Source organism: Haliotis asinina, chromosome 1, assembly GCF_037392515.1.
Source record: "Haliotis asinina isolate JCU_RB_2024 chromosome 1, JCU_Hal_asi_v2, whole genome shotgun sequence".
In the NCBI taxonomy this organism is placed as follows: domain Eukaryota; kingdom Metazoa; phylum Mollusca; class Gastropoda; order Lepetellida; family Haliotidae; genus Haliotis; species Haliotis asinina.
The window spans coordinates 7,559,043-7,581,518 of record NC_090280.1 but is presented as its reverse complement, the minus strand read 5'-3'; the positions used below and the strand labels follow the sequence as shown (position 1 = coordinate 7,581,518).

The window sequence follows — 22,476 nt, the reverse complement described above, 5'->3', positions numbered from 1 at the left end:
AAGTCAAATGACAAATACTTCGGCTTCTCAAACCGAAAGCCCACCATTGAAGATCACAGAGCCAGAATCTCCAGAACTTTCTGACACTGAGAACAACGTTCTTCGTCAAACAAGGAAAGAAAAAAAACACAAGAAAAAAAAGACGAAGGTGCTTCAACACTTGGAGGCGCCACCTTCTTCGCAACCACCTGTAGAGGTTCAAAATTCTTTTGAACCGCTGGAAATGGAGGTTACTACTCCGTTTCAAACCAAAAGGAATGTTCTTCCTTCACGTTCTCGTTCACCCATTAACCCACCATGAGTGCAAGTCACATTATACAGTGGAATTGTAGTGGACTTCAGAATAATTTCAATGTTCTGCAGTTATTAATTCAAGATTACAAACCATCGGTAATTTGTGTACAAGAAACTTTGCTTAAGACAAGAGATAAATTTGATTTACGGCTTTACAATTCATATCATCACTATTCTCCCGCGGGAGTTAAAGCTACTGGTGGATCGTCAGTACTAGTGTGACAGGGTGTGATTCACAGTCCTGTTCCTCTAGCTACGCCCCTTCAAGCTGTTGCAGTCCGAGTTACATTAAACATAGTGTTTACTCTTTGTTCTTTGTATATACCGCCCTCCTATTCACTTCAACAATCTGAACTCCAGGCTCTATATGACCAGCTCCCTAAGCCATGTGTTGTCATGGGTGATTTAAATGGTCATAACCCAATTTGGGGTTCTCATGATACAAATACCAAGGGCAAAGTACTTGAAGAGTTTTCCTTGCATAATGATTTGTGCATTTTTAATGATGGTTCTCACACGTGTTTACATCCTGCCACTGGCACGTATTCGTGCCTTGACTTATCACTAGTTGCTTCTAATTTGCTTACAGAATTCGAATGGTCAGTCCACGATGACCTCTGTGGAAGTGATCATTTTCCTACCATTCTAAAATTTGTGACACCTTCTGATGTCCCTCCATCATCACGATGGAACTTTGCTAAAGCCGACTGGGATTTGTATGAAATTCGCTGCTCTGCAAAACTAACACCTGATGCTTTTGGTGATGTTTCTGATCCGATAAAAATCTTCTCTAAAGAACTTCTTCAAATAGCTGATGAATGTATCCCGAAGTCCTCTTCAAATCCACACATACGTAAACCATGGTTTACTGCTGACTGCAAACAAGCTAGGAAGGGCCGGAAGAAAGCTGAACAGTATTTCCGTCGCCATCCTATGGTCCATAATTTAAACAAATTTTAAATTTTAAATGCTCAAGCAAGGCGTACTTTTAAACAAAATAAACGCCAGTCATGGCAAAATTACGTTTCAAAAATAAATTCACGTACACCAATTTCAAAGGTGTGGAACATGGTCCAGAAAATAAAAGGTAAGGGCTCTAAACTTAGTATTCACCATCTTAAAGATGGGAATCAGTTATTGACTAATAAATCAGATATTGCGTATAAACTTGGTGAGACTTTGGCGAAACATTCTTCCTCATCAAATTATGTACCTGAATTCCAAAAATATAAAAAACAGCAGGAAAAACAATATATTAATTTTACTTCAGAGAATGGGGAAGACTACAATGAAACCTTTTCAATACATGAACTTCATACTGCCCTTGACCAAGCTCACGATACTGCTTCCAGAGCTGATGGTATTCATTATCAACTTCTGAAGCACTTGCCAGAATCCTGTTTAGAGACACTTTTACATATATTTGATGACATTTGGACAACCGCAAAATTTCCTCCCTCGTGGCGAGATGCCATAATTGTGCCCATCCCTAAACCTGGACGTGATCATACTGATCCATCGAATTATAGACCAATTTCACTAACGAGCTGCGTTTGCAAAACCAGGGAACGCATGATAAATAATCGACTTGTTTGGTACTTGGAGACTAATAACCTAATAACAGATATACAATGTGGTTTCCGTAAAAATAGAAGTACCATCGATCATTTAGTGCGTTTAGAATCTTTTGTTAAGAATGCCATAATTAATAAACAACACCCTGTGTCAATGTTTTTCGATCTAGAAAAAGCATACGACACGACATGGAAACATGGGATTTTAAAAGATTTACATGACTTTGGATTACGAGGCCGCCTGCCTACGAAAGCCTAATGCTGCCACTTTTGTAGCATAAGATATTTTTTTTTTCAAAGACAATTCTCGTTACTTCAATTATTTACTCGTTGCTTCGAGTATTTTCTCGTTATTTCAATGCTTTTCTCGTAACTTCGAGTATTTTCTCGCTATTTCAAATATTTTTTCGTTGCTTCGATTAATTTCTCGTTACTTCGAGAATTTTCTCGTTGCTTCAAGTTTCTTTCAAAAACTTGAAATTTCGAGTATTTTCTCGTTATTTCAAATATTGTTTTCGTTGCTTCGATTAATTTCTCGTTACTTCGAGAATTTTCTCGTTACTTCAAGTTTCAGTCAAAAACTTGAAATTTCGAGTATTTTCTCGTTGCTTCAAGTTTCAGTCAAAAACTTGAAATTTTGAATATTTTCTCGTTGCTTCAAGTTTCTTTCAAAAACTTGAAATTTTGAATATTTTCTCGTTACATCAAGTTTCTTTCAAAAACTTGAAATTTCGAGTATTTGCTCGTTGCTTCAAGTTTCTTTAAAAAACTTGAAATTTCGAATATTTTCTCGTTGCTTCAAGTTCCTTTCAAAAACTTGAAATTTCGAGTACTTTCTCGTTACTTCAAGTTTATTTAAAAAACTTGAAATTTCGAGTATTTACTCGTTGCTTCAAGTTTCAGTCAAAAACTTGAAACTTCGAGTATTTTCTCGTTGCTTCAAGTTTCTTTCAAAAACTTGAAATTTCGAGTATTTTCTCGTTACTTCAGGCTTCTTTAAAAAACTTGGAATTTCGAATATTTACTCGTTGCTTCAAGTTTCTTTCAAAAACTTGAAATTTCGAGTATTTTCTCGTTGCTTCAAGTTTCAGTCAAAAACTTGAAATTTCGAGTATTTACTCGTTGCTTCAAGTTTCTTTCAAAAACTTGAAATTTCGAATATTTTCTCGTTGCTTCAAGTTTCTTTCAAAAACTTGAAATTTCGAATATTTACTCGTTGCTTCAAGTTTCAGTCAAAAACTTGAAATTTCGAGTATTTTCTCGTTACTTCAGGCTTCTTTAAAAAACTTGGAATTTCGAATATTTTCTCGTTGCTTCAAGTTTCTTTCAAAAACTTGAAATTTTAAATATTTACTCGTTGCTTCAAGTTTCTTTCAAAAACTTGAAATTTCGAGTATTTTCTCGTTGCTTCAAGTTTCTTTCAAAAACTTGAAATTTTGAATATTTACTCGTTGCTTCAAGTTTCTTTCAAAAACTTGAAATTTCGAGTATTTTCTCGTTGCTTCAAGTTTCTTTCAAAAACTTGAAATTTCGAGTATCTTTCTCGTTGCTTCAAGTCTCTTTCAAAAACTTGAAATTTCGAATATTTTCTCGTTGCTTCGATTTTATTTTTCTTAATTTCTAAGTTTGACGAAGCTAGCATGTATATTTTAGGAGATCTGCCCCGATCAAGATGACATCCTCATAGTCACACACACCCTACAAGCTACACCCTACACATTCTCGAAATAACGAAAAATTAATCGAAGCAACGAAAAAATATTTGAAATAACGAGAAAATACTCGAAGTTACGAGAAAAGTATTGAAATAACGAAAAAATACTCGAAGCAACGAGTAAATAATTGAAGTAACGAGAATTGTCTTTGAAAAAAAATATTTTGTGTTACAAAAGTGTCAGCATTAGGCTTTCGTACCTGCCTCAATTTATATCCAACTTTTTAAATGACGGGCAATTTCAAGTCAGAGTGGGTTCAACCCTGTCTGACCATTATACTCAGGATCAGGGTGTCCCGCAAGGCAGTATTTTGTCTGTCACTCTGTTTAGTATTAAGATCAACAGTCTCTCAAAGGTTTTAACTGATTCAATCGATGGATCAATTTTTGTGGATGATTTTAATATTTCCTGTCGTGGTAAAAATATGCGCACCATTGAACGGCAATTACAGTTGTGTTTAAATAAAATAAATAAATGGTGCCTTGAAAACGGCTTTAAATTTTCTCAAACAAAAACTAATTGTATACACTTTTGTAGAAAATATAAACCGCATAAAGACCCAGAACTATCTTTAAATGGCACTCCAATCAAAGTTGTAAAGGAGGCTACATTCTTGGGTGTAATTTTCGATTCTCATTTAACCTTCTTACCACACATTAAATCTCTTAAAGTTAAATGCCTGAAGGCACTAGATTTGCTGAAGGTTGTTTCCAATTCTAAGTGGGGAGGGGATCAAACTACCCTCCTTCATTTATACAGATCATTGGTGCGATCCAAACATGATTATGGTTCCATTGTATATGGTGGAGCCTGCAAAAGCAACCTGAAACTATTAGATTCTGTTCATCTCTTACACAACGTCGTATAAAATTATCCTTACAATACATTACTAAATTATACTCTAATGAATCTAACCCTGCATATAACTGTGTCTTCAATCCACTTTATGGGGATTTGTATGACAAGAAGTCTTCTCTGGTTCCACCTCTAGGGCACAGAATTAAACCCTTTCTCTCTTCGGCCGGCATTAAGCTGAAAAACATAGCTCCCTCTCGTCTTCTTTCTTCTCCTCCTTGGCAGTTGGTTAGGCCTCAAGTCGACCTAACATTAACTTCATTTAAAAAATCAGAAACTAATGAATTACAGTATAAACAAGAATATAACCAATTAAAAACTAAATATAGCAATTACAAACCCTTATTTACAGATGGGTCCAAGGATGGTGGCGCAGTAGCTTGTGCCACTGTCATTGGATCCCGAACAATATCTTCTAGATTGCCAGACAACAGTTCTATTTTCACAGCTGAAGCCAACGCCATACTAACGGCTGTTAAATATATTCAAAGACACCCTAAACGTAAACAATATATAATCTATTCAGACTCTCTTTCTTGCCTTCAGACTATTAAAAATATTTCTTGTAAACATCCACTTTTAATAGAAATTATTGAATTGCATAATGATCTTGCCACTGGCCAATACGACATCGTATTTTGTTGGTTACCCAGCCACGTGGGCATTTCTGGGAATACACTGGCTGACCTTGCTGCTAAGGCAGCACTCAAACAATCTGTGACACCACTTCTTATTCCCTACACTGATTATAAAGCTAACATTAGGTCTTACATCCGTGATCTGATGCAGAAGAAGTGGGACACTCAAGTAGGTATCAACAAACTACATGAAATAAAACCCTACATTGGTTACACTCACTTGGGTTGTCAGTCCAGATTTGAAGAGGTCATCATGCGACGATGTCGTATTGGCCACACACGATATACACATGAATATTTGTTTAAAGGTAAAGATCCTCCGTTTTGTAACCCTTGTGATGAAAGAATCACAGTCAAGCATATCCTGCTTGACTGTGTGGAATATTCCATCACAAGGGATCAGTATCTTAAATCAAGAACTATCAATGATCTTTTTAGTAATGTCAGTGCTCATTTAATCATTGCGTTTTTAAAAGAATTAGACTTGTTACATGACTTGTAAATAGATTAATATTTTATGATTGGAAGTTGAATTAGCAATTAAGATTGTTAGTGGCTGTATCCTCGAAGGGGGTTGAAGTACCGTAAAATTATTGTCCTCCTGAGAGGGTACGTAAGTCCCAAAACGGTTTAAGTCAGATTTGATCTTCCACTTATTTAATCGTAGTATATGTGTCATTTTAATTTGAGGCTAATCTTGCATACAGTCGCCAACAGCTGAGGGGATGATGTCAACCCAGCCAGGGATCATGCAGGTAGCCAAGGTACTGTAAGTCCCCATGGTCCCTGGTATTGTGATCTACCCTCTGTTGTTGGCGATCTATGGCCTGTTTTTATAGTGTACTGTCTAAATAATGATACTATCATTTTTTTAAGTTTCCACGCTAGTTTTAATACTAACTGTGATAGTCTAGTGGTTTTACTGTCCTTCGTCGACAGGGTCTTCATAATATACATATATATTCTTTTTGACATGTATGTTCTCGTCACGATATGGCTGCAATATTGCCGATGTGACGTTAAATGTCACTCATTCACTCACTCATATCTCAATGTTTGGGGATTTTGCCCAAAGGTTCTTATTTATTTTGGGGGGATTTGTTTCCTAATTGGTTTTGCCTTGAGGGTCTTTTGTCCAAAATCGTTTTGTTCTACAATCGCTCCGTCGTTCTAGTACACCACACAATTCATATCAGCCATTTCGTTCTAGCTGAAATACATCGTAGATGGAAATATGAATCACATAATTTCAGCTTGGTTTTATCACTTCATTCGTTTGTCTTGTCAAGTCACGATATGGCTGAAATATTGCCAATGTGACCATATATTTTAACTCAGTCAGTCGTTCGTCTTGAGTCTATGTGCTAATATTAGATTTTCAGAAACAAATAGACTTTGCTAATTTCATCTAACTGTTTCAGGTGGTGATCACCTGCATCCTGAAGCTGGAGGAGAATATACGGCTCTGGATAGAAGTGCTGTCCAACCTTCAAACATATACGAACCTCTGGCAACATACGAACAGATATCCAATATGTGAAGCGTTAAAAGTCTACGAAGACACCATATACCGCAATTGGACTTTGCATATGAACACATTCTCACCTTTGTACGAAAAACATTACAAACATCTTGAAAAACATTGCGATTTAGACTTATTACCAAAATCAATAATAATTACAATGTAATATGTAAAACAAAGACCATACTGAAATGATATAATGTGCAGTAGAGAAGGGTGAAAACCTCCAGTATGTTACAACAGTACTTTGTTCGACAAATGTATATCAGATCACGTGACCACATTATATTGTTGGACAAGCATGCGTATGTGTATGAATCCCATTCAATATAGAAGTAAATACACATGAGTAATATACTCAGAGCGTTTCCCAGAGCGAAAAATTAAACGTGCGAAAGTCGATAGCTTAAACTTTCCCTTGCTAGGTGTGTCGTGACATCGGTTTATTCCCAATATGACTACTCCTAGTTTGACTACCCGGCCAATACACAACTTGTCTCGGTCAAGTGATTTTAATTACTTGCTCTCAAAAACTTAAAAAGTTTTTGTTTGATTTGAGTGAAATATTAACGCGGAAAAGTTCTCTGCAGTTCGAAGAATCCCTACATGCGATGTCACCAGTGTCAAGGACACAGGGACGCTTATACTGCATGACGAAATGATCCTCACACTAGACACACTGCCCATTACTATGTACGAGGCGCTTTCTGTCCTCTTTCTCAGGATCAGCATAGTATGCACTGTTTAGGTAAATCGAACAGAAACCACAATCATCGGTTCAACCCTGCTGTACTTCGAAAGTATATTTGCAATGCAGTTTCGTTTGTGATTCTGTCAATCCAGAGCGTCTTCAGTTTCGCTCCTTTGCTTGATATCAGTCTCACATTCCAGTAGCAGGAAGAGCTGTGTCCATGCCCTAAAATACTGCATATTGACCGTGTATTTTCAAAATAGTCAAAATACGTTATATAATGATAGTAGATGCACTGTGACGTTGTGACTGCTTTGAAATACCTATATTTAGAATATACTTGATATTTTCTTGGAATTTTTGACCGACTTCTATCAACATGGAGGTTACCCAGCATTTCCTACATAAAACGGCGAAAATAAAACCTTCCCTTTGAAAACGACGCCTCACTTTTAAATCAGGTGTTTTTATAGTTAACTTTCAAATTTGCTGCGCTTTATGAAGTAATCAGTATATAATCTGACATTGCCAACTTCAGTAAGTGCCCATGTGCTGGTATCTAACCATACCTGATAAAGATAAGTGTCATACTACTGCCACTTTTATTTGCCATTTTACACGCACAACAGAATTTCCAGTTTGGACCTACAGTGTGCATGATACCTCCGTGATTATGTATTTAAACAACGACAGTTTAAAGCACGAGTGGGCTTCATCCCACCGTTGTGAACACTTGGATCATTCTTTGATCCCAATTCCAATGACACCTACAAGAATCTGCATACGTTATAAAAAGGAGACACAAAATTTTAAAATCGACCAACGACAATCGCGTCAAGTTTGCGAAATCCAAAGCAACTGTGATGCTATTCATCACGTAAGCACAACCCACAGTAGGGTCCTGAATTATCAAAATCAAGGTGGTTGAGAGCGCCAGATTCTCGTGTCTCATACACTACCTGCAGTCCACTGGTAAAAGACGTTTCGAGTTCTAAGTGGGGAGTAATGATGACACAAAGGTTGATGATCACTTACTTGATAATATCATACGAGGCATATTTAAGTATCGTTTGCATAAGTGTAAGAATTACCCACGTGGTGTAACAAATATGTCAGGCTTTGGCACTAATTATACTAACACGATATTCCTGTAAAAAACGTGTTTAGAAATCTGCAAAGCCTGATTCAGAATTTTTTGGAATATTAATATTTAACAACACATATCTGCAGCTGAACTTGATCTCACACTCAAGTGTCCTCAGACAACTCCTGTCTTCTCTAACTTCACTTTGAAACCCATCCTTTGGTATCCTAACAGGATTACGACTAATTGCGCCCAATCTATACTCAGAATTAAACGTTGATACGCCTTAGCGTATATTCATGGATATTCTTGTGAATTATTTTACCCAACCAGAGCAAAAGTGTGTTAAGAAGCATTTGTGGTGGTGTATTGCAAACAATAAGGCCCTAGTTCATGGCTGACAAATTTAAACCACGGACATCTCTCCAGCCAGCACACTACAGCCCGTATCGACAGAGCTTGAATTTATGTTAGGTGATGTTTCACCTATGAAACACGTCGGGGATTATCGACATTTCAGACGTTATCCAAATCATGCAACAATGCCACAGGAATTCCACCAAATCCTTCCTCGGATATAGATCTTAACGGGGCGAAGAGGTCTGGTCTGTTTCTATGCGCACAGTGGCTGCTACCTACAATTATACTTTGTGTATATGTTCTTCTTATGTATTAAGTTGTGTGTCACTTGCTTAATAACATTTTGCACCTACATCGGAATGTAGCATCTATTCCACAGATGGGTTATCGATAACAAGCAAAGTGGAAAACGACTAAAACCTAACCTGACATCAATGGCTTTCGTGAGATTTTGCCAAGGAATTATTAGCCTTCAATCAACATATAAACAGACTCATCATGTTCACAAAGGTCATATTTTAGTCATCAGCTAAAACCTTGTGATATTGTGTTGCTAATGCTATTTCGTCTTTCCGTGTCGGCAACATTCAAAGTACCCCTTAATATTTCAGGAAATTTTTCTCCCCCGATATGATTGTTATTTGTCATGGAAATGATTGCATAAGTTTCCTTATGTACGATAGTCACGCTTAGTTATATAACATAACTTTCGAATAACACAAGCCGCCTTTTCCCTAGTTTTAATGCCACTAAATCTCTCTCTCTCTAGCTCTTTCTGTCAAACATCCTCTCTCTCTTCTCTTTGTCGTTGGCTCTCTCGTGGTCTCAACAAAGGTCATGCATAAATACGTATGTAAGAATATCTGGTATTGCGGAGTGCTATACACATCATGTTGACTTTAGTAAGGGAAGAAAGAACAAATACACGTCAATATTGACTCATACCGAACAAGGAAATGTCATATGGATACTAAGCGTGTTACGACTGTATAACACATCTGAGAATGATAAATGCATCTGCTCTGTGTCGATGCTTGCTGATACCCACTACATTTTCCCGAACACCGTGTCTCATTATAGCGATTCATTAACACATACACTTTCATCGTATGACATGTTCACAATCCCATGCAAGTACAGTTGTTTAAGTGTTGTACGGAATAATACTTCACGGCATTCACTGAGAGAAACAACATTCAATCGTGGTATTAATTCATAGTCACTAAACGCCAAGAAGAAAGGTTACCCTGAAAATAGGACAATTTAACACTTCTAAAATAGGTGTACGTCACCTTAATATGAATGTTTTTGAAATTGTTTTATGATTTGCATAAAGCTGTATTCTTCAAATTATAACGTCTAAGATATATTTGATAATTTTCAGTAATTCATAAGGGTATGAGGCTAACGTTTCAGTTGACGTTTGGTATACATATGCATTAACACAGCAGATTTGGCGTGTTGCAGTCGGTTGCCGGATATCTGTTGCCTTGACGGAAATCGCGCAATTACTTATTTGCGCATTCTGTAATCATGCAGCATTTACATGCCTCTTTTCAGCCAATGATGGTTTTTTTTATCACAACATAAACTTTTATTCTGGATCCGTTTTTGTCACATTATGAGGATCGGTACGGTGTAACCAGATAAGTAATTTTATTTTGAAATCCAAAACTGAGAGTACATCACGTTTTGCTCATAACGGATGCTGAAGCCTGTAAATAATTATACGTCTCCCATTATTGGTGTTAGTAGTTTCAGCTTGTGTTAGATTTTATTAGTCCAGTGATATCTTCGTGGAAAGCGTTTCCGGTAGTTAACTGAGCTTTTCTGGAAACTTCGCATGACTGTGAGGGGGCAAGATGCCTCTGTGATCCACATTACACTACGACTGTATGCTACAAACGTGGCCACAGTAGCCATTTTCATTTGGGGCAAAGTAATCCGTAAGCATTATGTAATGTTATTGAAACGTTTCTTCTCAAGGGTGTTGTCAAGCAAGCCACAGAGACTGTTTGTAAGGCTATGCGAAGAAATTCTAACTCATGCTATAGTAATAAATTCTGCATTGATTATAGGAGCAGATATCCACACTTTATTGCGTAGTGCCGGTTTTGGAGTGAAACGGTATTGTGTTTGGGCGTTTCATCGAGTGATACTTTGCAAACGAGTCGATCTTTCTCTGTTGTGTCCAATCCACCAATCTGGCTATTCATTTAGGTAATGACTTGTTGGCAAGTTTAAGGGTGTACTTTGCACATTATAAACCCTTATTTACAGATGGATCCAAAGGACGGTGGTGCAGTGGCTTGTGCCACTGTCATTGGATCCAGAACAATATCTTCTAGACTACCAGGTAACAGCTCTATTTTTACAGCTGAAGCTAACGCCATACTAACGGCTCTTAAATATATTCAAAGACACCCTAAACGTAAACAATATAAAATATATTCCGATTCTCTTTCTTGCCTTCAGACTATTAAAAATTTGTCGTGCAAACATCCACTTTTAATAGAAATTATTGAAATGTATAATGATCTTGCAACTGGCCAATACGACATCGTCTTTTGTTGGTTACCAAGCCACGTAGGTATTTCAGGGAATACACTGGCTGACATTGCTACTAAGGCAGCACTCAACAAATCTGTGACTCCACTTCTTATTCCATACACTGTTTATAAAACTGCAATTCGATCTTATATCCGTGATCTGATGCAGAAGAAGTGGGACACCCAAGTGGGTATCAATAAATTACATGAAATAAAACCTTACATTGGTTATACCCACTTGGGTTGTCAGTCCAGATTTGAAGAGGTCATACTACGACACAGTTGAAAATAAAGTTAGAGACTTTCTCTCAAATAAACTGAACATGCTTAATGCCCCATCTGTTCCCATTGACCGCGCCCATCGCTTGCATAGCAAGTCCGGTACCAGACCAGTCATTGTCCGTTTCACATTTTATAAAGATAAGGAATCTGTTATGGAACGGGGGAGACGTCAGTTGAAGGGGGATGGTGTTAATAAAGTTTCTGAGGATTTTACCGAAAACATTCGCTGGATCAGACAACAGTTATTTCCCTTTATGAAACAGGCAAGGGACGGGAACAAGGTAGCTTTTCTAAGCTATGACAAGCTTGTCATTGACGGTGATGTTTTTGTTTTTGATGAGTATACCAAAGATATCCGTCAGATCGGCCGACGCCGTAATTGGTCGAGCAGAAGTCAATCTGCTCATCACCGCTCTGACTCCCCTCCCGCTCTCCCCCCAGACAACACGTCGTCTGCTCAACACCAGGCTGACTCCCCTCACGATGTGTCGTCTGCTCAAGGGTCCAGATAGGAAATTGGCGGTGGCCCCGTTGATGAATCTTCACTTTGTATTAAAGATCACGAGATAAGTATTTCACATTATCTAAGTTTTTGTACTTGGAATATCTGTGGTATAAATACCAAAATATTAGATCCTGACTTTACATCATTTTGTGAATCTCATGATGTATTCAGTTGTATTGAAACAATGAGTCCTGATGCACAGCACGTCCTAGATGCTACATTCAGTAATTTTGATAATTTTGTATGCAATGCCGCCAGGCGACATAATGTTGGCAGATATTCAGGAGGTATATCAGTTTCTATCCGGAAGAATATTTCTTCTTTTTTTCAGAGAGTGTATATGGACTGGGAGAACTGTTTATTTTTCAAATTAACAGATGACTCTGCACATTTCCATATATTCATTGGATTTGTATACATCCACCCAGAAAGATCGCCTGAGTATACTGCTTCAGAAGACAACGGCATAGACATATTAGAAAATTAAATAGACTTTTACAAGTACTGTTTGATTATGGGGCAGCCAGTAAGTTTATTTTGTTTGGTGATTTTAATGCCAGAACAGCGAGTGAGCCAGATTTTATAGTAAATGACGGTCCTGACTATATACCCGTTGGTGACGATTACGCGCAGGATAACTTTGATAAACCTCGCAGTTCATATGACACTGTCACAAATATGTATGGAAAGTGTTTACTCGAGCTGTGTAAATCGATGAGTATACACATTGTGAACGGTAGAAGTTTACCTGATATCCCTGGAAGTTTAAGTTACATTTCAAAGACTGGCTGTAGTACTGTTGATTATGCGCTTATTTCATCTGAGATGTTCAACAATATTGATAGTTTTGAGGTTAAACCTCGTACAGAGTCGGATCATCTCCCGATTGTTTGTGTAATCCATGACATAATCGCTTCCACGCCTAGCGTAAGTAATGATACAGTAATACCCATGTTCAAGTCCGTAGGGTATAAACTACGGGAGGACCAGAGAGATAGTTTTCATACGTACTTGGTAGATGGCATAAAGAGTGGTATCCTGAATGATTTCAGAGATCTAATGTATATTGATGTTAACTCTGCCATTTCAAAAATTACATCCCTACTTCAATTATCCGGCGTTAGAGCAGGAGCCATCAGACTCACTTCACCTTATCACCGTCAATCGCGCCAACCTCCTTGGTTTGATCAAGAATGTGGCAAACTTAAGTCTGAAAAATACAGACTTTTAAACTGTTTCAGAAAGCATAAATGCGATTCTAACCTCGATTCCTATTTGAATGCAAAACACAATTTTAAAAAATGTTGCGAATTAAAAAAAGATAATTATTTAGCCAAAGCTGCAGATGATATTAAAATAGCAGCAAGAAATCCTGACTGTAAGCTATTTTGGAGCACGTTAAAACGCTATCTTCAGAAAACAGTTCCCACAGATAATATTTCTCCGTACCAATGGTATCATTACTTCAAAGGTCTCCTTTCCTGTAGAGATACAAAACAGCTTTCAGATTTTGATAAATCAGTGTACGATTTCGTCTCAACGTATAACTGTGACGATTGTGAAGAGCTTTCATTCTCGCATGATGTTTTGTCAACTCCAATTACCGAAGAGGAGGTAATAAAATCTATAAATGAATTGAAATGGAATAAGGCAGCGGGGCATGACGGTATCCCTCCCTCATTTTACAAATGTACTTTTACTTCTTTAGTGTCATATTTGAAAGATTTATTTAATGTAGTTCTTGACAGTGGTAAATTCCCATCGGTATGGAATATAGGCATGATTGTCCCTTTATTCAAGTCTGGAAGTGTATCAGAACCATGCAACTATCGTGGAATATCTCTTCTAAATGTTTCTGGAAAATTATTTGCTAATATATTAGAAAAGCGTTTACGTGCCTGGGTTGACCTAAACGAACTACTTGACGAGGCTCAGGCTGGTTTTAGATCCAATTATAGTACAACTGATAATTTATTTATATTACAGTCATTATGTACAAAGTACCTCTGCAGACCTAAAGGGAGATTCTATTGCGCTTTCATCGACTTTAAGAAAGCCTTTGATTTTGTTGACCGTAAGAAATTGCTATTTATGTTACATACCAAAGGATGCCATGGCAAAATGTATAATATTTTAAGAAGCATGTATGACTCTGTTGCAGCCTGTGTTAGAACTAATTCTGGCAACACTGAATCGTTTAATACTTCCGCTGGTGTGCGACAAGGCTGTGTATTAAGCCCCGTACTCTTCATATTCTTTATTAATGAACTTGTAGATGATATGTATAAATCATGTAATAATGGAATATTTGTTACTCCCCAAATCAAAGATTTACTTTTGCTTCTCTTTGCAGATGATATTGTTACGTTTTCATTTATGGTAAACGGACTGCAGAGACAGATAAATATTCTTCAAACATTTTGTGACACATGGGGACTAGAGTTGAATATGGAAAAATCTAATATAGTTGTCTTTAGAAATGGGGGCATAGTGGCACATTCTGAAAAATGGTTATTCCGGGGCAAAAGTATGAATGTTGTTTCATATTATAAATATTTGGGTCTTTTATTTTCTAGCCGATTAAATTGGTCCATGGCATCTAAAACTCTTGCAGCACAAGCTAAGAAGGCATTATTTCCCATTTTCAAACTCTTTAAGGCTAATAAATTTATTTCATTTGACTCAGCTTGCTTACTTTTTGACACTAAAATAGCACCAATATTGCTATATGGATCTGAAATTTGGGGAGTAAACTACTTCGAAGCCATTGAAAATGTGCATGCATCATATTTTAAAAGATTTCTTACTGTAGGTAAATTTGCTTCCAACAAAGCCGTACTTGGCGATACAGGACGCTATAACATGCATATTGAGAGTCAAATGAGAGTTATCAGATACTGGATTAAACTTATCAGAATGCCCGATTACCGCTACCCGTATCAAAGCTATCAATTATTATTATCCCTAGACAAACGTGGAAAGTATTCTTGGGCTTCGGGTGTGCGAAATGTGTTATTTTCAAGCGGGTTTTCTTATGTTTGGTTTAAGCAAGATGTTGGTGATATAAAAATGTTTCTGTCAGCATTTAAACAACGAATAAAAGATATATACATTCAGAATTGGCACGCATCAGTAAATTCATCGAGTTTTCTAAGTCATTATTCACAATGTAAATCGATGTTTGGACCTGAAAAATATATTAGGGTCCTTAATGATAAGTCCCTTTTAAAAAATTTTTGTAAATTTAGAATCTCTCTACAGGCCTTAAAAATACAGCGTTATAGAAAAGATAAAAATACACTAGAAGATTTATCATGTTCTTATTGTTCTTCTGGTAAAACTGAAGACGAACGTCACCTATTATTAGATTGTGAGGCATTCTCTGCCGGCCGAAGGAAGTATTTAAAATGCTTTAATGATTCCCCACAAACGATATATAAAATACTTAAATCTAAAAACGATGACACTATTAAATCAGCTGCCAGTTTTATTAAACATTTGATGTCCATCCTTAAATTACATGTAAAACCATAATTTCGTGTCACGTGACCAATATTTGTGAAAAAGAAAAAAAATCTGTACTATGGGCCACTGGGCCTTCACTACTGAATAAAACCTGTCTGTCTGTCTGTCTGTCTGATGTCGCATTGGTCATACAAGGTATACACATGCATACCTGTTGAAAGGTGAAGGTCCTCCATTTTGCATCCCTTGTGATGAGAGAACCACGGTCAAGCATATCCTGCTTGACTGTGTTGAATTCTCCATCACAAGGGATAAATATTTTAATGTAAAAACCTTACTTTCGGATCTTTTTAACACAGTCAATACTCATTTAATTATTGGATTTTTAAGTGAAATTGATTTCCTTGTTGAACTATAATTGATATGTTCTGTAGATAGTTGTATTTTAATGGTTGGTAGTATAGATTAGGAACATTGATCATTAGTGGCGGTACCCTCAAAGGGGGTTGAAGTATTGTAAAATAATTGTCCTCCTGAGAGGTTACGTAAGTCCCAAAATTTTGAAAGTAAATTTATACTTTCCAGGACTTTTAAGTGTAGTATTTGTGTTATTTTAATTTCGGCTAAAATTTCTTACAATCGCCAGCAGGTGAAGAGATGGTGTAAATCCAACTAGGGACCATGCAGGTAGCAAAGGTACAGTAAGTCCCCATGGTCTCTAGTCTGGTGATCTACCTTCTGCTGTTGGCGATCTATAGCCTGTTTTTCATACTGTATTGTCCATATAACGATATCAGTTTTACCTTTCCACACTAGTTTTAATGCTAATTGTGATATCCTAGTTGTTTTACTGTCCTTCATTGACATGTTTTATAATGGACACAATAGTCGTTTTCATTGCTGCATGTTCTCGTCACGATATGGCTGAAATAGTGCCGATGTGACGTTAAATCGTAACTCACTCACACTCACTCACTTAAACCGTCCGGTAGTCATATAAAGACATGATTCCTGCATATTCCGGCCGCGGGGACGAATGAATGGTGTCTGTGAAGTGCAGACGCCGTACATACACTCTCGTTATGTGTTCATGAAGAAGAGGACGTGGATGAACATTTTGTTGCAATATCCAAATGAAAATAGATCAGCTAACATGATTAAAGTGGAAGACTGCACCTCACACACGTCATTGCATCCCACCGTTTCTATCGGGATCTCAGAGACATTAACACCAGGACCAGTTCTGTATGTGTATTGAAAAGGCGACATGTGTTCCATAGGCGATATTTCTTTTTGTGAGATCAATCGAAATTTCCTGTTGTGACTATAAATAGAAAACGTTGACCTGACATCCTCATTTATATGACATAACAATGCTTTGACGTCAAAAGCCTGATCAAGTCACATTGCTATGACATCTCTACACTGCAAGTCTAATGGCGAAACCGTGGTCAGAGATGTACATTTTTCACTGAAAACTAATGAAGGGTTACTTTTTATACCCAGGCATGTAATGCGGGGGGATATAGTCGACGCCTCGTCTTTCTGTCTGCCCGTCCGTCCGTCGGTCCGTCCGTCCGTTCGTAATCACTTTGTTTCCAGAGCATGAATCAAAAACTGTTCAATATTGTTGGACCAAAATTGATAGATATAATAATCTGAACCTATGATTGTGCTTTTTGCTATTTACATAGTTTTGGCATTTCTACTTTTTGTTTTGTTTTTCCATGGAACCTTGTGGTCTTAGTCTAATGCTGGGGTGGGCTTGGTTTCCGAAGCATAGCTAAAAAGCCATTCAATATGTAGGAATATGTCATATTCTGATGACTCATGTTTATGATAAACAGAGGTGAACCCCGGATATTTGTAACTTCATGAACTTTGTGATATATTTGATATCAAAAGACAGGCGAGTGAGATTCCATACATATCAGATAAGTATTTTTATCTTTACTTTGCCGTCCAAAAATAATGTCTCAGAACACAAATAGTGTCTCAGTACAAAACTAGTGTCTCAGTACACAAAAATAGCATCTCAGTATAAAATACTGTCTCAGTACAAAAGAGAAAAGTTAAACCGTTACGTGACCGTTACGGGATTATTACACCAGCTTAATTACGGTTTATTTTACAACTTCAGTCTGGATATCAATTTTCTTCCTACAGCTAATGTCACCTGGCCGTGATAAAAGTAGTTGGGGCTATTTATCTTGGATTTATTACAGTTGTGGACTGGATGTTTATACATGACCATTAAGACATTTACTGGTGCAATAAATAATAGCTTGAGTTTTAAGCTTGACATGTTCAATGCTACAAAGCCTGTTTTGCCAGGTACGTTACATTAGCTATAGCCATGACATGAAGGCTAATTAAAGTGGTGACATTTCAATATTAGCGACTCTTCAAAATAATGTGAGCATTCAGGCATATCTATTCAAAATACATGCATACAGAAAAATATATGTGGCAAATATATACAAACTACATACATGCAAAAAATATACATAGAAATATGAAGACTACAAAGATAAATTGTGCACTGTCACAAAACCATATTTTGGCAATAAAATTGTAGAAATTGTAAATTTTACTGGGAGAGAAACAGCCAAACTGGCACTGCAGCCAACGGACACGGACATGACGCTGAGACATCAAGACGCTGGATGTACAGTGATTGAAGTCAGTCCTAGGTGACAGCTTGTTCATGTCCAACCACATACTTGTACGTATGCCGAGGAAGTGGATTGGGTGACTTGAGTCTGCGGGATGAGAGGTGAACCGAGACATTCTCTATGACACGAGGAGAAGCAGAGTGAAATGTACCAGCTGCTGTCGCGGCAAAGATATATCAGAAAAGAGCTAGTGCATTGTGATCACCACCGTGCTACGCCAGTTGTTGTGCTGCTCTAGGTTATCGTGACATTGGTCAGTTTGATTTATACTTCCACCATGTCAGCCGGTCAAGGGATTTATCACCTCTGTCAGGAATCAGAAATCAGTATATGTATTGTCATAAATCATACAAATTGATATACAGGACATACAAATATTTTGATAAGCAAAATGTGTTGCAATAGCGTATGCAATACAATACAATACAATACAATGCAAATGCATAACTGAAAGAGATAATACCAAAGGATGATAGTCAGAGTTCATAGGGGAAATAAAGTTATCAGTATGAGGGTCACTACAAAAATGATTAGTGGTTAAACTTTTTCTTACATCATCTAGGCCTGTGCATGATAAGATGACATAAAATTCGTCACATATAACATGGTGGTTACACATTGTATACACCCTATTTCCTATGCATATGTTATATCTGTCCATCTGATGGTTTCAACCTGTAAACAACTTGTGATAACTGAATCAGGGCTGCGCAGTACAGGAGATGAAGCCAAGATTTCTGAAAAGACCCCTCTATCATATTGTTTAACGCACTGTCCTGGACATTATTTACAGGTCTTGTTTAGACATGCATGTCAAGAAGACACAGTCTACTTAGAAATCATTGGAAGTGTTCGATGTCTTGGTCACTTCTGGTCAATCAACAACACGGTTGATGTGTATATACAGACCCCAACCATCAGCACGGAGTAAGCTCTCTGATGATGACTTTTTTCAGGAACTGTCAGATCTGCGTTCTTCTTGTGCTAAGATCCACACTGTATTTTTGGAAGATTTTAATGTTCATTTTAACACTCCACAAAAACCAAGTGTGAAGAAAACCCTTGACTTTCTCAATACTTATTCTCTCGAGCAACTCGTAATTAAACCTACTCATAAATCAGGGAGCATTCTGGATTGGATTGTTCCCCGACTGATGAGAACATTGTGAGAGAAGTTGTAGTTGCCGACAGGCAAGCATCTGACCACATTGTAAAATTTACCCTCTGATTCCAGAGGCCTCAAAATCAGTACCGCATGGTTTTGTGTAGAAATCTAAAGAGGATTGATGACAATGCTTTCACAGAAGATCTGAGGTAGTCGGAGTTTCTTCAGATAATACTTCTTCCACATGCTCCTGGGTACAAAGACATTGTTCACGAGGTCAACCGTCAGCGACGTCGAGCAGAGCGTCAGTGGCGTCAATCAGGACTGGAAGTAGACAGACAGATCTTCCGATAACACAGAAATCTCGTAGCTTCAGCTATCAGACAAGTCAAGGGAGATCACGGTCTAAATGAGACTGGTAACTGCTGTAGTAAACCTGACCGTCTGTACAGATGCATGAAATTTCTAAATCAAGTAATTCTTGAAGACAACAAGTTCTTTATGTCAAAGATAGAGATGATAAGGAACTCTCTGATATCTAACTGTTCAGTCAATGAGGTTGGTGAAAGTCCTACTTTCAGTAGGCATATTCTCAGTAACCTGGAGCCTTTCACAGATAAGGAGATCAAATCACTGGTAATGGGAGCTAAGTCTACAACATGTGAAAATGATCCAATGCCACCAAGCTTGTGAAACACCTGGACGTACTCATTCCTATAATCACTGATATTGTGAACAAGAACCTACAATGAGGTGTATTTCCAGAGGCCTTTAAGAAATCCTTTGTTCGACCACTATTCAACAAGTCTGAGCTACAGGAAGGCTGGTAGTGTGAGACCGCATCCGAGATTCGATCGCGCACCCTCAGAGTCAGGCACCTAATCGCCAGTACACAAAGTCAGCCGCCTAACCCGCCCAGTCACCGCGACTTCCACAAAATTGAAAGTCGGACAACTGGTGGTCTAGACTGCGTACTTTGTGTACCCCTCTGATAGGTGTAAATTCGCTCGGCTCACATGGCCGAAAGCTATGATTACACGATGCCATTTAAAGTGAAATCCCAAATATGACATATGTTGAATTTGACCACTTTCTAAATGGCATTGTGTAATCACAAGGTGTGACCTTGTGGACAAGTACCAGTCTGCATACCGGGAACATCACAACACTGAGACAGCTCCTATACATGTCAGTGATATCCTGAGACAAATTGTGGACGCAGTGGCTTTGATACTCCTTGATATGCCATCGGCTTTTGACACTGTAGATCATAGTGTCCTACTACAGATCCTCAAAACAAGATATGGAATCGCTGGTACAGCCCTCAAGGATCAAGGGGTGACACAAGGCTCAGTATTGGGCCCACTGCTGTTTGTCCTGTGCATTGGTCCATTTGCTGACATCACCTCAACTCACAGTCTGCAGCATCATTCATATGCAGATAACCAACTTATCAAGGCAATGATGCAAATATCCCACTGACGGTCTAGCTGGGATTTCTGTGTGTACGAGGCACATCAAATCTTAAATGACAAACCATATATTGAAACTAATTGACAGCAAGCGAAAGATCTTTTGATTGGATCCAAACTTGCTTTTAAAAATCTTTCCCTGCTTTCGAAACTACCTGCCAAATCTGTGACAATAGCTATAGCTGAAGCTGTCGTCCCTGTCGGTTTCACTGCAATAGATCTTCGTATAGTCCTCGACTCACTTTCGATGGAAGCTCAGGTCTCTCAGATTTGCAAAACCTGTGACTTTCACCTTCTTTCTATCAGTAACATACGTCCCTATCTCTCAGTGGATGCTTCCCATGCCTTGGTCAGAGCCCTCATAACTTCACCGTTGGATTATTGCAACTGTTTATTGTTCGGCATTCCTCAGAAACTCTGTGACAGACTCCAGAAAATCCAAAACACTTCCACTCGCATCATTTAACGTTGTGATGTTAAGCCAGTACATTAGGGGCTTCACTGGTTGCCAATCAAAGTCAGGATCGAGCACAAGATACTGTGTCTTACCTACAAAGCCATGCAAGGTCTTGCTCCCCTGTACTTGTCTAACATGCTACCATCATTATCCAATTCATGCAATCTTCGTTCCAACAGCCAGGACCTGCTCACTGTGCCCAGCTTTAAACTTTAGTGCAGGGTTCTTTCACCTATGCAGACCCTACTCTCTGGAGCTCTCTTTCTTATGACCTAATAACTATTGACAATTTCGACTTATTCAAGTCAAAACTTTCTCCCAGCAGTAGTTCCCTGTGCTCTAGTACCACTTCTGTAATATGTACATACGTCACTCTGTAACGCCTTGAGCATGTCTGTCGATGTAGATTGGGCGCACATATAAATATGCATTTTTCATTATGTTTTACACATTGAGACTGAAATGGAGCATAGAGGGTTCGGGTGATCCTGGCACCGTCAGGCTGGTAAAGCTCATCAGCTCAGGGCCCTCGCCCCCTCTACACGCAGCCCAGACAGCGAATGGGACTTCTCCCAGGAAACTAGTCGAACCCACCAAGACCTTTCCAGAGAATATGGAGGCTCCTAAACACTGCAGCCTTCTGCTTTACCCAAATAGTCAGAAGGGCTGTGCTCCCGGTGGAGAACCCGGGCACTCTCCTGATTTGTGCCAAGGGCACCGAGAACAATGGGGTCAACAGTGTATTTGGAATGCAAGCGAGACATTTCAAAGTCGAGGTCCACATATTTGTCATGCTTTTCCTGAATCTTGCCAATCACGTTGCTGTCAAAACGGACAGATATTTTCAATGGCTTTGTCAAAAAGGACAAGATGAGGTTTGTTGGCTGGAATTCGCCTCAGGCTGTGTATGGGCCTATTCCTATTAAAAGCATCATTTTCCAGGACACCCTGACATGTTCAGGGTCGTACCATGGATGGACTTCGGAGTCAAAGCCACAGGCATGGTGGAGACGAGAGTAAAAGCAACGAGCCATGCCATCGTGTCCTTTAAGATATGTTGTTTGTGCCAAGGAAGGGCATCCACTGACAAGGTGTTGGACAGTCTCTATAAATTCATTGTAACGATGACATTTCATGTTAACATTTTGATTAAGAATCACATTTTGACGATTGTGAGTGGGAAGAGACTGGTCCTGAGCAGCAAAAAGGAAGCCCTCAGTTTCACATTTGAGA

At 38.3% G+C, this 22,476-nt stretch overlaps 1 protein-coding gene across 1 annotated transcript in view; it reads left to right on the top strand.

Moving 5' to 3' along the window:
- The window catches only part of LOC137286914 (uncharacterized), an 81,846-nt gene extending 61,050 nt beyond the window's left edge, over positions 1 to 20,796 (top strand). Inside the window, exons 7-9 of the mRNA XM_067818980.1 lie at positions 5,784 to 5,840; positions 6,498 to 6,586; positions 20,433 to 20,796. Of these exons, the coding sequence (XP_067675081.1) occupies positions 5,784 to 5,840; positions 6,498 to 6,586; positions 20,433 to 20,796 (510 nt within the window). The remainder of the gene's footprint in view (positions 1 to 5,783; positions 5,841 to 6,497; positions 6,587 to 20,432) is intronic.
- The last annotated feature ends 1,680 nt before the right edge of the window (positions 20,797 to 22,476 follow it).